The 16,752-nt window shown below is 35.2% G+C and overlaps 1 protein-coding gene across 1 annotated transcript; it reads left to right on the top strand.

The window, feature by feature from the left end:
• The first annotated feature begins 1,051 nt into the window (after positions 1–1,051).
• Positions 1,052–4,836, top strand: LOC113307655. The gene is made up of 6 exons (XM_026556105.1): positions 1,052–1,109; positions 1,319–1,390; positions 1,514–1,708; positions 1,816–2,054; positions 2,159–2,249; positions 2,440–4,836. The coding sequence occupies exon 6, from the start codon at positions 2,991–2,993 to the stop codon at positions 4,578–4,580; it is 1,590 nt and encodes a 529-aa protein (XP_026411890.1). The 5' UTR covers positions 1,052–1,109; positions 1,319–1,390; positions 1,514–1,708; positions 1,816–2,054; positions 2,159–2,249; positions 2,440–2,990; the 3' UTR covers positions 4,581–4,836.
• The last annotated feature ends 11,916 nt before the right edge of the window (positions 4,837–16,752 follow it).

The raw sequence follows: 16,752 nt of genomic DNA, 5'->3' as shown, positions 1-16,752 counted from the left end.
AGCTACAAATGCATATTGAAGACCTCGATATTGGTTAAACTATTCCCAATTGTATTCCTGAGGTTAACCTTACAATTTTATAAATTTAATTAGAGGGAAAATATATTGGTTCTTGATCATTGTGTGTCCAAACCCCTTATGAAACCATACCTGAAAAGACTTGAATGAGGTTTCTGAAGTGGTGGCAATAATTAGGTGGTGAGTGTGTGAGTTTTGGATTATAAGAAAAAGAAGTTATTTTCAATGTCTTGCGTCTAACTATTAGATTAGTCTGAAGCATTAAGTAGTTGTATACAGGTATACAAAACTAAGAACTAAGAAGTATTGGTCCAAGAGATAAAAGTAGATGTAGATGGTGTATAGCAGTCACCTGAGTTTCCGAATGAAATGTTTCTGCTCGCTTGATGTGATATGTATGTTATGTTGGTATGTTTCCGAGTTTTGGTGACAATGTTTTATATCATATGGAAAGTTATGTGATTGGTTCACTCATTTGAAAGTTTTACGATTGTTATGCAGGTTCTGCTCGCTTAATCATGTTTGTTTCTGGTAAACAGCTATAATGAGGTAGCCAATGTGGTTTCTCTTTTTGGAATGTTTGTATAAGGTCAGTATTCATTACACTACATGAAAACATAATGCATCACAAAACTTGCTCACAACCGAATATATACTGAATTTGATGCATACCAAAAGCATTATGTGTGGTATCAGCTAATGGCATTTTGTAATAGGTCCATTTACTATACCCAGATAACATAATCTTTTTAACTGATATGAGGTCTCACATTCTCACATATAGATATGGAGGAATAAATATGGCTGTATTCGCTGTCTTAGCTCAAATGGAAGAACACATGGTTTTCACCATGTAGTTGTGGGTTCGACTCCCACAGATGGGCACAACTCCATTGATCCAGCCCCAGACTTCTCTCTCACTATCTTGCACCATAAAGCATGTTTCTTTTTATTGTATCTCCATCGAATGCCTAAATCACTTTTCCTTACATATTTTTTCCTTTAAATTTTTTTATCTTCTGTCTACGCTTCAGCTTAATATTCTCATCCCTAATTGTAGCATCTTATTCTCCCCACTCATCTATGTATTGGTAAGTTTCAACTCTTTCATAGCATTGAATTTTTACAGCATCGTTTTAGTTTGACGTATTATGAAAGTTGATTGTGGTTTTGATTTCGTCGTTGAAGATGTTTTTTTTCTTATGCTTTTGTCTGAGGATAGTCACTATTTGGATTTCAATTCGATTTCTGCCAAGGTTTTCAATCAAATATAAATTAGTGCTTCATTTGGGGTTTACAGGTATTAAGAATTATCTTCTTAGTTTGATGGGGCATCAATTACTGCAAATGATATTACAATTAAAGATGGGAGGTAATGTTCTCACCGCGTTTATCTCCATTAAATCTTCTCATTGTGTTTACCGAAAATGATGCCCCGGTTAACAATGTGAAACATAATCTCTCTCCACATACTGATCTCTCTCCACATACTCAGTGTTGTAGGTACATTGACTCTGAACTTCCTGGATTGGTTATTGGTCAAGGTTAATTTGTAAAAGTTACGAACCGAGGACTTGAAATATAATTGTGGTGTTTGAAGATTCCTTTTTGAGTTTCAAAAATGAAGGGAGTTGGGTTCACTGTTGAGAGACAGAGAGAGTAGTTGGTCTTACAGAAGAGTTAATAAAGGGTGTTTTCCCTTCGTCCCTTTGGGCCTTTGAAATAGATTTTAGTTATTTATGGTGTCATTGGATTGCATATTTATGCTTTTCATATGTTTTTGGCCGTTGGATGCAGATGTGTTTCTTATAAAACCCATTTTCTGTTGCCACCTCTATTTTTTGTTTTTTGGGGTAGGGAGGCAGAGCAAGAGGTTTGTTCTTCATCTCCCACCCTAGCAACGACAATTCTTACTGAAAAGAAAACAAATCATCAGTATGATATTCTCTGTGAAGATTAATTTTTGCTGGAAAATTGTTGAAAAAAATCGTCGAAACCCTTCTTCATCAAACTCCATGTTTCGGCGAAAGTGGTTTGTAAGTCACTTTTATTTACTTTTCTGTGTTTGATCTGTTTATTTGCTAGGTTTATTGGGGATTTTGAGCGATTGATTCTCGGGTTTTTTACTCCCCCGTTTCAGCCACTAACGGTTGTTGAAGATGATGTTACTCCATCACCATCTCTACCTGTAACTGCAACATCAACTCCTCTTTCATGTGATTCCTGCTGAAGTAACTCTCTTTCTCTCAGTCTCTTTATTAAATTATGCATCTACCAAATTCAGTGTTCACATTTATTTTCATTTATTAAATATTGCATTGTCTTTTCATTTACAGTCATTATCTCGGTTATTCTTTATTTGTTTGTTTTACTCTCTTAAGTAATTCTTAAATACTCATACCATTTAGTTTTGCGTTTTAGGTATGTCAAGGAAGATCTAATAAGTATAATATGATCTCGATAATTGAGGTTGTGAAAATACACACAACGAGTTCTGCATGTGAGTTTTCCTCTTATTAGTGCTTTTATTACAACAAATTAACATTTGCAAAGGAGTGTTGCTTAGAGGTTGCTCTGTTGATGTGCTTGAATATGTTATTATGCATATTATTTCATAAGCACTTGATATGTTAATTCAAATTAGACCAGAGGGGTAAATACCTATACTTTAATGTTAAGCACGGGTTTAACGAGTAAATCAACAGGTGCAGCCAAAACTAATTCTTTTGTGGATATTCTCAAGGGAAAGAAAATCATAAACCGTACAACTATTGATCTTTCCTCTCTGCCTAATCCTACTTTGAAAGAGGGAGAACCAGCTTTAGAAATCCCTTTGGATTTTTTCAAGAAGGATGTAAACCATTCAAGCATAGTTTCATTGCTCATTTGGATTTTACAAGTGTGAAGTTTCCTGAGGTAAAACACGCTCTGGTCGACAATGGAAACTTGGTCAAGACGTGAAGTTTTTTCCCATGCGCAAGGGGTTCTTCATAATCATGTTAGCAACAGCTGAAGACAAGGAAAGGATTCGTAATGGTCCTAAAGCCATCATTAAAAATCAAGTTCTTCAGATACAGGATTGGTACCCTAGATTTAACCCTAACAAGCAGCGTACTTCTCATGCTGTTGCATGGGTCATGTTACCTGAATTACCAATGGAGTTATGGACTGAAAAATCCATATTATCAATCAGTAAGAGTTTTGGAACTCCAATTGTTGTTGATGAAAAAACCCTAAGGTTGGAGTATGGTTATTTTGCATCAGTTCTTGTGGATATTGATTTTTCAAAGCACATCTCTGAAAGAATTTTGTTAAAAGCTAATGGGAAGGAATTCTGGCAATATATGGATATTCATAAACGTCCTCAGTTTTGTGCAAAGTGCAGCATTATTGGTCATTGTGAGGAAGATTGTAGAAAGAAATCAAGCAACAAAACAAAAACTAATCAACTTCAAGTGGTTGCAGCTGAAATTCCTATAATGAGGAATGATAGTCCACCAGGCATGGAGTGGCAAGTTGCGGAAAATAAAAATACGGGTAAGCAAGATCCAGTTATTCAGGTCATAGACGATCGTGATGTTGCTGGGAGTTCTCATGCAGCTGTTGTTGAAAAACACGCACCTGTTGGGACTACAAATTTGGATAAGCAAAGAAAAGATAATACTATGGATGTGATGGAAAAAAATGGCAGTGTTGGTGCGTTGATGAATGATGAAAACAAATTTGATGCTACAAGTGCTGAGGATACAAAGTTAGAGGAAGAGCTGAATAACTCTTTTACTGAGTATAGGGAAGCACAACTCAAACTGACTAGATGCAAGAATGCAATTGCATCTAAAGCAGATCTTGCTGCACGTAAAACATCTGCTCATGCAGACCATGCAGCTATTCCTACAGAGGTTAAGCAGACGTCCGTGAATAATTTGGAGATACAACCATTGTCCGCGCAGAATTTGGATGATGGTTGGACGCAAGTTAAGGGTAAGCATTCTTCTTCTAAAGATAAAACCAATGAAAAAGGTACTCCTTTTACTTTTAAATCTTTTGGGGATGTTTCAACATCTATAGCGGATGCTGTGTTCGGTTCTGAATTTGTAGTTCAGAGAAATCAGTTTGAAACTCTTAGCGCTGAACTTGGTTTTAGGGATGATGAGGGGGAAGTTCATCAAAGTTTGGTTGAAAACTTAGATGAGAAGGATGAAGATTTAGACGCGGCTAGTATGGCAGCTGAAGTTAAAAATTCTAAAGAATGGGGTACGGTTAGTGATCACAACAAAAGCAAGAATAACGATGTTTTAATGTTTGATAATGCTACAAATTTAGTTGAGAACTCAACTGAAACTGCTGATGCAGATAAGAAGAAAGCTTTTCTTGATAGATTAGAAGCTCTAAGGAAACAACAGAAAGGAATAATTCTCAATGAGGAGGAACTTGCAGATGTTGGCACCATTAAGAATGATGAAGTTCGGTGTAATTTCATCATAAATCCAGCCTATAGAAAGGAGTATTTTCAAGAAAAAAAGGAGTTGTTGGAGAGAGTTTCAACAAAGAAAAAACCTTAAACTCCAATTAAACTTATTCCTGGTGGTAATTATGCTTCGGATGAAGAGGAACATGATGATACTTATGATGATGAGTATAATGAGTTTTATGGTGACCCTGATGTTTTGGCAGAAATCCTTTCTGGTCTCCAATCTAAGATGAAGAATTTCAGGGTGAGAAAGGCGCGAAAACGTTACTATTCTCCTTTGATTCTTTTTTTGGTTAGTTATTTTTGTTTAGGAGCTTTTGTGAGCTTTTATTTTTCTTTGTTGTTATTTTTTCTCCCCTTTGGTTTATGGTGTGGGGAGGCCTTGAGCCTCCCATTTTGTAATTCTTGTAATTACGTTTTTTTGCTTTAATAAACCATTTTGACCTAGAAAAAAAAAGTCGAGATTCAATGTTTATGGCAGAATATGTAGTGCAATCGCAGGAATATAGGTGGTCATATTAGGTGTAAGTCAATTAGAAGTGAAGTTGAGAGTAAGAATATTACAGAATGCAGCTTTTCATTGTTCTACGTATAAATAGATTGCAATTTGATTCGGTGTATTTGATGTTTGTTAGTACTTTCACAGTAACATTGTTGTTGGAGTCCGCTGTGATTTAGAGTTCCTAAAATGCCCAATGAACATGTTCCAGTAACATTTTACTCAGCTTCCAGGCAGAACCTTTAGAACAACATAAAGAGAATATTCATTCGTTTTAGAAGTTAGAACAACTTATAAAGAAGTTGTTGATATTTTTTCATTATTTGTATCAGTCATTGCCCTCACGGTTTCTTTTAATGCTTCCTGCTTAATTCATTTTCTGATTCGTTGGTGATTTATTTTTTTATTTTCTTTTCCTACGTTCAATCTTTTTGTGCATTTTTCTGCTTTATGGGTTTTGATTTTTGGATTTTATATGATGCAATTGTGAATACCTTTCTTATGGTTTTAGTTTTTACTCTGTATACTTTTGCATTTAATCTTGTCGTCTACTTTTGCATTCAATCTTTTCAGAAAATAAATCTAATTCAGATTTCTTTTTGATGTTATTGAATATTGATTATTCATTGTTAGGATAAAATCTTTTGATTCAATCTTCAAATTTATGGTATGTACTCCTAAAAATAAAAAAACTCAGTTGTTACAATTCTATATAGTTGTTAGAGCATTGCTCGGTCGAACTCGCATGCGTTGCTATCTCAAGCATGTTTGTCAATGTTAGTGATCAAAACTACAAGTCTTGATTTCTAGTCTACCATAGCTAAGGTCTCGGACTAGGATAGAAAGTGTAGTTGAGCTAAAGAACTCCATGGCAATCATCATACAAGATGAAGGACTACTCAAGGAACCGGTGGATATTCATCGACTAAAAGGTATGTGGAGACTTGAACTTATCTATCACTCAAAAGTCTATTTATTTCCTATCTTGAGACAAAAGTCGTTTTGCTATATAGACTTGGATTATACACATTTGCTATTTCGAGCGGAGTTTATCACGCCTATCTATTTCTCGAAATATGTGTTGGTAAGCTTTCGCTTTAAACAAGTTCATCTATACCTAGTGACGAAAGTCATGACAAGTTTCAATCACTTTGAAAATTGCTTACTTTGACGAAAAATAGTTTGTGAATAACAACTATAGAATATCAACGTCCTCTAAGAATGTTTCAAATGATTGAAATGAGAGTTTAGATTATATAACCATTGGAGGATATAAGCATTGTCGTGGAAACACATATATGTATAAGTCCTTATTCCTTGAACCGAAGTTTGCGAACTTTGTTGATCAAGAGAACCGGAATGGTGGCGTGAGCCAAGTCCGCGAACTCAGACTTTTTTGTGTGATACAGATTTGTTTATTAAAGTCTTCGACTTTGGGTCGTATCAACTCTTAGTTGTGGGTGGGATCAGCAAAGGAATCAAGTACGTAGCATCCTGCTGGGATCAGAGACGTAGGAGCATAACTATACCTTGGATCAGTATGAGATTGATTGGGGTTCAACTACAGTCCAGACCGAAGATAATTTGGAGCAGGCTAGTGTCTGTAGCAGGTTAATACAATGTGTGTTCAATCTGGACTAGGTCCCGGGGTTTTTCTGCATTTGCGGTTTCCTCGTTAACAAAATTCTGGTGTCTGTGTTATTTCTTTTCCACATTATATTTTGTTATATAATTGAAATATCACAGGTTGTGCGTTGTTCAATCAATTAGAATATCCGACCTTTTGGTTGTTGATTTAAATTAATTGACACTTGGATATTGGTCTTTGGTACCATCCAAGTTATCTCTCTAGTATTTGATAAAGACTCGCAAATTTCTATTTGCTTGAGTATATATCAAATCGAGAGATTGAGATATAAACTCTTTGATATACTTTTTATCTAGATTGAGTCTGACTGTCTAATTGATTCTCTAGAAAGTATATTGGAGTTTGTCCATACAGATTGCTAAGCGAAATATTGGGTGTGGTTGTTGTACCCCCACTATTTCAATTGGTATCAGAGCAGGCAAACACGTTCAAGACCTTAAAAGTCCGTGTTTGTAGCGATCTGACTCTATGGACAAGAGTATTATCTCTGATAAACGTGTCACTAGAAATAAGGGCTCTGTCTTGTCTAATTCTATTAGAGAGAAAGGTTCTTCAATCTCAAATATAAACGAATCTTGTGTTCAAACAAGACGGACAGGCTCCACATGAGTATTTCCGATTACCCTTCAAAAGAGTCTATCTCTCTAAATGAACGGGAAACAGCTGAAGAGAGTGTCTTGATTCTAAATCTTGCTAGAATCCAAGCTGATAGATTTAAACGGTTAAAACACCATGTCGATGTTCTGCTTGGTGTAATAAGGGACTGCAATTTCAAAGAAAATATTGAAGATCACTCTTCACGGATGCTTTGGAAATAGAACATCGCTTGAGTAAACTCTCTATTCAAGGATGCTCTAAGTAGTCTAATTACCAAGTACTTCTGCTACGCCTGAAAACGTTTCAGCTCCAGAAGTAAAATCAGAATCCCTTCCTGTCAAAAAGAATGTGTCTGAATTTCCAATTGATCAAGGATTTTCCACATCACATGGAAGGAAGAAATCTCCTAACGAAATTGTTAAGACTACCTTGTCTAATCACTCTTGTGATCAGAAAGTATGCCTCTTCTGCGATGCAAAAGGCTCTGCTAAACAAAAGAGAAACTCTAGGTTGAATAAAACTTCCTTGGTTCAACTTCAACACACCTTAGACTTAATTCTCAAAGGTGTAACTGACATTCGTATGTCTAAACCAGTTGGTTTTCGTACTAATCATGTGTATGTTACCAGGAAGGTTAGTTCAATGAGTTCCTCAAATGCTCTAAAGAAGAATAAAAGTCTTAACAAGAATCGTCTAAGGAAAGATCAAGTCGTTTCCTCTGGAAACAACATTTCCCTTGATGTGAACGAAATCCCAGGAGAAAAGGAAAAAATTAATGACATGAGAAATGACCTGATGGAGATAATTGAAGGGTATAAAGAAATTGTCGACAGGTTGTCATTCCTCCTCAAGTAAAAATTCTTCTGGTAAGAACTCAAACTATGTCTCGTATTTTGATGACAGTAAGTTTTATGATAATTTCTCACATCAAAAGGGATCCCTTTCTAGATTCAGAAGGAAAAAGAGACTCGATCATAAACACAGTTCTTTTAATGAGCTCAGAGCTCATACTTGTGCTAATTAATCACAAGGGTTAAGAACTTGCTTATAAAAATCTTGTTGAGCAAGATGTGTAAAAATCAGGTATCCTGTGGCGTTTTGGTGTTCAGCTTAGTTGAGGTATTCTCTTATCGTTTATAGCAAAACTAGTGTCTGCAGACAATAATGCCTAAATAGTATTTGTGTGTCTAGTATCGTTTCTCTCTTTTTTCTATGTGTATGCTACACTTGTGCTCTAAATTACTCCTATGGAATGGAATTTATTGAGCCATTTTCATGTAGCAAAAACACTTTTTGCCTTAAAGTTTTCTTTTCTTCCTTGGGTCGGGTTGTGTTCGTACGGGTACCCCTGTTACTAATACGAATCAGTTCTTAGTAACCCTAAAGGTCTTCTTCCCTAAGAAACCATATAAATACCAAACCTCTTAGTCACGTTTGGGTACTCCAGGTTATTTTGGTTTGTCAAGAATGTCTTCCTCTTCACGAGCTTGTGGTTTTTCTAGAGGCTTTCTTGACAAAGGTATTGGTTTTGAGTCTAAAGGGAGGAAGAAAAGAACCCTGGTAGAAGATGATCATCCTAATGCCTCATGTTACTATGCATATACTCACGAGGGTGTTGAGAAGGAGGATATGATTTCTTCTGAAGTGGTCCATGACTTTCTTAAGTATTTTGAGGAAGCAAAACTGCAGCTTGTTGATACTTTGAAAAGTCTTGATGTGTTGAAAACTGAGTTGAAAAAGGTTTAAGCGGACCTTGGTCTCATAAAATCTCACATCAATGATCTTCACAAAGAGAATCTCTTCTTTGAAGATGCAATGGATGTTGCTAATCACAAGCTCAAAGATGCCAAGACTCATGAGGATCCTGAACCATCTATTTGAGCATTAGTTCGTGTTTGGCCATGGCACTGGAGTCTGCTTTTGTTCCTTAGCTTGTTGATTTATTTTATTTGCCTAGTAAATCTTCTATTTTCTTGTTTTTTTTAGAAGAATAACTAGAGGTTGGAATAGCTATAATTGTGATTACACATGGCTATGTCCAACGTTTTCATCTTCATGTTTTTAGATTTATTGGTTTAAATTCTAAATTTGTTTGGAAGATGATTTTTGCAGTATTAATCTTTATGGTTTTATATATTGCAATATTGTTATGGGATATGTGTGTTTGCGTCCGTGAACTATGATTGTCCCATACCTTGTAAAAAGTAAAGTCTTTCGTATGTCGATATGCATGTATTGATAAAAGAATGAATAGACTTTTGAAAAATTAAAAAGTTAAGCCTATTATGTCAATTATTGATGGAAGATAGGTTAAAATCTTTTGTTTTCAAGGATTATGTCTATTGAATGTCGTTATGCGAATAGTGATGGAAAATAGAATGAATCCTTGTGTATTCCGTAGTATTGATCTTCCCTGATCCATATTTTATGTATTACTGTGAGGCTCCGTAAAATGTCTTATATTGAGCACTAAATGACCAAGTTGATTATTTTTATGATTATCCTAGTTGTTGTTCCGCGATATACTTTATGTCGAGCATATTCAACTAAATTAATCATCTTGTTTGGTTATTTAGTTGTTGCTCCGTAAGTTTTCTTATGATGAGCATGACCAATTAAATTGATTACTTTGGTGATTAGTTTAGTTGTGTATTTCGATTAGACTAATTATGGGTTCTCTTGTAATTAATCTAATTGTATATTTTTTGAGTCTCCATAAGTTCACTTATGTTGAGCATTTTCGATTGAATTAATCATGGGTTCTCTTGTGGTTAATTTAATTGAGTATTTTGGATTCAAATTCATACTTGTATGTGATTTATTATGTACAAAGAAATCCTTCTTTTCTTTCGAAATTAAGGTCGCTCTTGTTGTTCCTTTGGGAATGACATTTTATAAGGGAGAGTTCTTAATTGAACTTGTGCTTAATTGCCAAATCTTTGTGGGGAGTGCAGTTGTGGAATATTATAGGGGTTATCTTGTATCTTTATAAACTCCTTGATGAATGCATTTAGCCTCGGCTATATGATTGCATCTAAATAAGATGATATTTGTTTCTTTCTTTTGGTCATGAAATGTCTCTTTCGGAAATCTCATTAGGATCCCGTTCTGTACCTTTGCCAATTTTATTGACAAAAAGGGGGAGAATTAATATGTAGTTCACACTACAAAAACATATGGTTTTCGAATCATTATGTAAGGGGGAGTGGTTTCCATGTGAGATGGAGTATTGACTAAAGAGGAGTGATACATATCACCATAGTATTGTTTTTGAAGTTGTGATACAATTGAACTCTTGTTTTCTCGTTGTTATAGCTACGGATTTTCAACAACGATGATGCTGAACTTACAACCTTTGGGATCATTGGAGTACTTGGGAGTAACGAAGATTTCGAGTGATGTTGAAGATTAGACATGTGGAATGGGATCTACAAAAGTTAATTTATTTTTTGTATTCCATATGTATTGATAGTTTTGTCACTAAAATTGACAAAGGGGGAGATTGTTAGAGCATTTCTCGATCGAACTCGCATGCGTTGCTATCTCAAGCATGTTTGTCAAAGTTAGTGATCAAAACTATAACTCTTGATTTCTAATCTACCATAGCTAAGGTCTCGGACTAGGATAGAAAGTGTAGTTGAGCTCAAGAACTCCATGACAATTATCATACAAGACGAAGGACTACTTAAGGAACCGGTGGATCTTCATCGACTAAAAGGCATGTGGAGACTTGAACTTATCTATCACTCAAAAGTCTATTTTACACATAAGGAGGGAATTATGGACATGGTAATATATGGAGGGAATTCTAGACAAGTTAAAAAAATGTTTCCGGTCGGTCACCACACTATGATGGATCCGAAATACCATTCCGGACTTAAGAATAAACTCCAAATTTGTTTAATATAGCGACTCAAACCACCATGTATGTTAGTCGCTGAGAATTCACTTACTATGCTGTTTGATCCTATATCTTTTTTTCTTTCTTATTGATTTAATTGTTTGATTCGATCATGTCATTTTGACAATGCAAATATTTGTCAAGTACAAAAGATGCTGAAAATATGATTTTCGTTAGATATAGTCGCACATATAAAAAAAAACTAAAAGGATATACACTTTTCTCTCAAAATGACTTTTCCTTGATTGATTTTATGAAAAATATAAGAGCATCTTCAATGGAGTATGGGTTTTAAAAAATATTAATGTAACCTAAGATTTTAGAAACTCTCAACAAAAAGAACCTCTCCAGTGGTGGTTGGATAATCAAAATTTAATATGACGTGGAGGTTTGAGTTTGGAGGAGAGTATGGATTTTTGGAGATTCCCATCCATACCCACGTCATCAATTTGTTATTATTTTAATTAATTATTTAGATTTTGTGAATTATTTTCTCTATAAATAAGCGACAAGTATATCAAAATAGATATGGATACAACTACCACTGGAGATTCTTATCAAAACAAAATGATGTTACTCATGTCTCAGTCATCAACTGTTACTGGAGATGATGTTACTCATCACCATCTATAACTATAATTGCAAGATCAACCTCTCTTCCATTTGACTCCTGCCGAAGTAACTTAATTACAAGTGTAAATGCCATTTTTCGAAAGCACTCGGCAAGAGGATAGCATATCATGTATTTGATGTTTTGTTTCTTTATTGCAAACTTCAACCATTGGGATCAAGAGTCCTTAGCCATTTGACATCGAGAAGGTATGTAAATGTTCATGCAACGGTTGAGCAGATGACCAACAATCCCCCATAAGAGTTGTCGTTCGAAGTTGAAATTTAGAGGTATGTACACTGGTATTATATAGAGAGTGATATGTTTTTTGGTGTTAAAGACTTATACATAATGATCCTTACACCAGTAGAATATAGGGGCACACAATATCAAGTGAATTTATACGGTTTACTATAGTTGTTCATTAAATAGTAATGTTAAGTGACTTTTTTTTTTTGTTTTTGATATCCTGCATTATCATATGTTGGTCTGAATAAGATAAAAAGTTCCGTTAAATGGTTAGTTTGGATGTATAAATCAAACTAATAATGTAAGAAATATAGTTTCTTTGGTCAAAATTTCAACAACCATGAAGAACTTAACCTCTTATTTTGTTGATCCTCCCTCATTGGTTCTCAACAACTTCTTAGAGACAAAAAGTGAGGTGTGTGTATAGTAAAGTAACTTTTGTCACTACTTCTCCTAGAAGACTTGACATGTTGATCTTACTGTTTGTGATGAATATATTACAACCTTATTTCTTTTATGTTTCTTGAATTTATTCTCCCTTCATTTGTAGGTATCATATAAATGGATACAATTATTAGCCTAGACACTCAGCATACTCGAAAGCTCCATCGACACTATCAATGTTCCCATTTGGGATCCAAACAATTAACTCACAGGTGCATATGAATACCTCAAACATGTTGAAATTACATGATTTGAAATCGTGGTTGGGTTCGCTGAATCTTTCTAAAGGAATTTAAGAACTAATAGCCGATGTCACCATCACCGATGACATATCTGTTTTGATGAAATATAATTGAATCCAAACCGACTTTTTTTTTTAATCCTTTATGAAGCTTCTAAACAACTACGAGTATTAGTCATTATTTCCAACTGACTCGATAGTGTAGTCACAAAGTTCAATCTTCTTATAAGCAACAACAGGTCGATACTTTTACCCTTCCCATATAGAGGGAATATGACGAAAGGCGCAGAGAAAACTACGGATGGTGAACATTCACTTCTTTATAGATATATTTTTGTACGGGAGGAAAATTGTTGCACACAAAAAATTTAAAATACAATTATTGCATCTTGACTGTCATCGATTAAGCTACCTTATACATCTAACCACAAATAAATGGAAAAATACCAAAACAAAAGGTTGAGCCCGGACCTGACCTAGTTGTATTATGAAAAGGAAGCCATAACCAAATTCGAGTGGGACCCGCCCCAAAAAAATTTAGCAGGGGTACCATTTTTGATATAGATCCCGTTCCAATGTGAGAAGGGTTGTTTTTGGTTTTGTTTAGATTTTGGCTTTCGATATGAGTGATCGACGAACACCACCAAAAACAACCTGAAAATGCTTAAAATATCGTCCCCCAACTTGCCCCACACTCACATAACACGACACATTATAAAGGCATGGCAGTGACTAAATACAACTCACACCTAAACTAAATGCAACCCTTTAAAAATATTATTTACCTTATTAAGGTGGGTAAATAAAACTCTCCATTCACCTTTGTCATCTTCTCTAACTCATTTAATTACTAAACCCTTTGAGTTACCAGATGATATTGATTAGAGTGATTATGATCAGCATGAAACTTATATGTATCAGGTGGTCATCTATTAGATAATATATAGGAAACGTTGATTAATTTTCTTTCCCTAAATAAATTTTTAGCCACTGTACCCATTACGGATAGAGAAAGGTTCATCCACAAGATCAACCATTTATTATCTCCAAGAGATTACTAACGATCAAAAACAGTTGATTAATATGTTGATCATGGCCTTTCATGGTTGCACTAAAAACCAGTAATGGGAGTAAGGTGTTTGTCCACTTTAACCCAAAAGACTTAATCTAATATAGAGAGATTGGTAGGAATTACAGTATGTTTTACATAAATGATTTGATTACACTGATGAACCAGATTTTGGATTATTGAGATTAGGGCAAACGAAAACAAAGCGGAAAAGAGAAGACAACAAACGAGAGTTTTGTCTACCCAAATTAATAAAGTTCACAATTTTTTTAAAGGATTGTATTTAACTATAATGTGGGTTGTACTTAGTCACTGCCATTATAAACACACCGAAGATTGTATTTCAATTTCTCTCGATAGGGTGTCGAACCGACACAACTGTATTGAGATAGAAAAAGGCAGGAGTAGGCCCCACCTACCTTTCCCCACATTCTCTTTTTGACGGTTGCCCACTCCTGCCTTTCCCAGAAGACATAATATTATTTGGTGCAAGTAAATATGGGTTCGAGTCGTTCCACTCCTACAAACGATTTCGTGTATTTAAATGATGAATATTTTGTTTCCCGCCCCTTTTTATGTTAAAATTTCATATTTCTCAAGAATATTTTAAATTAAAATTAAAACTTTCACTTGAATTTTGATTGAAAATTTTGTTTTCACCATTATGTTTTTGGAAAATTCAGACTTTTTCAACACAACTTGTTTGACTTCCTAGTGAAAAAGAAATTTTCACTTAGGTTTTGAACAAAATCCAGAAGTATGATGTATCTAGGTCTAAGTTTCTAAGTACCACCGATACAGATTGAAAAAGCGGGGGTCTAACAACCACACCCAATATTTCTCTTAGCAATCTGTATGGACAAACTCCAATATACTTTCTAAAGAATCAACTAGACAGTCAAACTCAATCTAGATTAAAAGTATATCAAAGAGTTTATATCTTAATCTATCGATTTGATCTTTACTCCAGCAAATAGAAATCTGCGAGTCTTTATCAAAGAGAGATAACTTGGATGGTACCAAAGACCAATATCCAAGTGTCAATCAATTTAAATCAACAACCAAAGAAGATCGGATATTCTAATTGATTGAAGAACGCACAACCTGTATTATTTCAATTATATAAACAAATATAATGCGGAATAGAAATAACACAGACACCAGAATTTTGTTAACGAGGAAACCGCAAATGCAGAAAACTCCGGGACCTAGTCCAGATTGAACACACACTATATGAAGCCGCTACAGACACTAGCCTACTCCAAACTAACTTCGGTCTGGACTAGGGATGTCAACGGGTCCGGGTCCTCCCGGGTAGTGCATGGCCAAGAACCGGACCCGGCATATCAGTGTCGGTTCCGGATCCTCACGGTTTCAGAGCCGGTTCCATAATGTGTTGGCCCAGAACCGGACCCAGTAAAGGACACGGGTAATCACCGGGTCCAGGTACCCATCGGGTAAAAAACAGACTTATACTGATTTCCCAATTTTATGATTCATGAGTACTGAAAAAGGATTATTCAACACCTGAAAAGTGCCCATCTTTAATACATACAGAAGTAGAGTAAACTTGAGCTTAGAATCCTTAGACCAGAATCTGCCATTATATATAATAAATACAAAAGTTGGCAGACATTTTTTTATCCGATAACTACATGTAACGCCAGCCCTAATGGCTAATATAGTCTGTCGTATTATAACCACAAAAGTTGACAGACATATCATTCTATAAAGTGTAGAAGCCCCAAAAGATAAATGCGTTTCCTTCACAAGTACATATACAAAAAAGAAGTATGTAGTTCGCACTTCGCATGTTCTTTGGCTATGCATATACCAAAAAGAAGTTCCAACCAGTTCAATAAAGATTTCACCATCATATTCCCAATTGTTCCTGCAAGAGAAACAAAAACAGTTAATTATATTCCCAATTTTTCCCAATTCAGGAACCACCTCAAAATTATAATCACTAAATCACATTCTCTACCAAGTTTAAGGAAATAAATTACGTAAATACAAGCCTATTACAGAAGAACCCAAACAACAACAGGCTTGTCTTCTATATCGGTTAGCCAATGTGCAATGAAAACTACACCAAGTAACTCTGGGCTCTAGCTAACATAATTACATGGATTTAAAGTTTAAACGCAACCGAAATGAACCAAGTAACTCTAGGCAATAGCCAAAAATCTATCAAAACGCAATCAAATTTATGCATTCCAAGGTTAGCTGGTTATTTTGACTTAATTAGATTGATTGTTTCGTAATCCATAATAGGAACTTCACAAAAAACAAAATATATATACTCTTCTTCTTGTCAGTCAGTTAGACAATGTGCGATATTGCATCATCATCGTCTGACTTGATCTCCTCCATTGCCTCCAAAAGAGTCTGAAGTGAAGTATCACCTAACCCAAATCCCTCATCTAACACAATAAAATAGTTAGTTGACGTACAAGAACCATAGCAAATGAATCACTAACCAAAATTGATATAATAGAAAACATGAATTGAATATGTTACTTACACTTCAGCGCACTTCTTATCCAATCTTGTGTGCATATCAGAGCTTCAATTGTTTCTGGAAGCATTGAAGAACAGAATTTATCTACAACTCTACCACTGGTGCTGAAAACAGATTCAGAAGCCACCGATGACGCAGGAATTGCTAATATATCACGAGCTATTAGTTCTACAATTGGATACATTGGTCCATGAAATTTCCACCACCCCAAAACATCAAAACTAGAATCATTCAGATTAATGCCACTTCCTTTTCTAATAGGGTGAACATCAGCTGATAGGTATTACTCTAGATCTGTGCGAACAACGTCATGCTGTGAACTTTCTTCCAGAAATGTCGTCAAACCCTTCCTTCTAGAAGTAAAAGAACTTTGAGAAGTTGAAGTACTACCACTACTACCAACTGAAACTGAATCTTCCATGTTGACTTGATTCGTCGGAATGTTTGCTGAGTATAAACGAGCTGAAGAAGCATAACGTGTTGC

This window comes from Papaver somniferum, chromosome 9 (genome assembly GCF_003573695.1).
Source record: "Papaver somniferum cultivar HN1 chromosome 9, ASM357369v1, whole genome shotgun sequence".
Lineage (NCBI taxonomy): Eukaryota > Viridiplantae > Streptophyta > Magnoliopsida > Ranunculales > Papaveraceae > Papaver > Papaver somniferum.
This window is presented reverse-complemented; position numbering and strand designations above follow the sequence as displayed.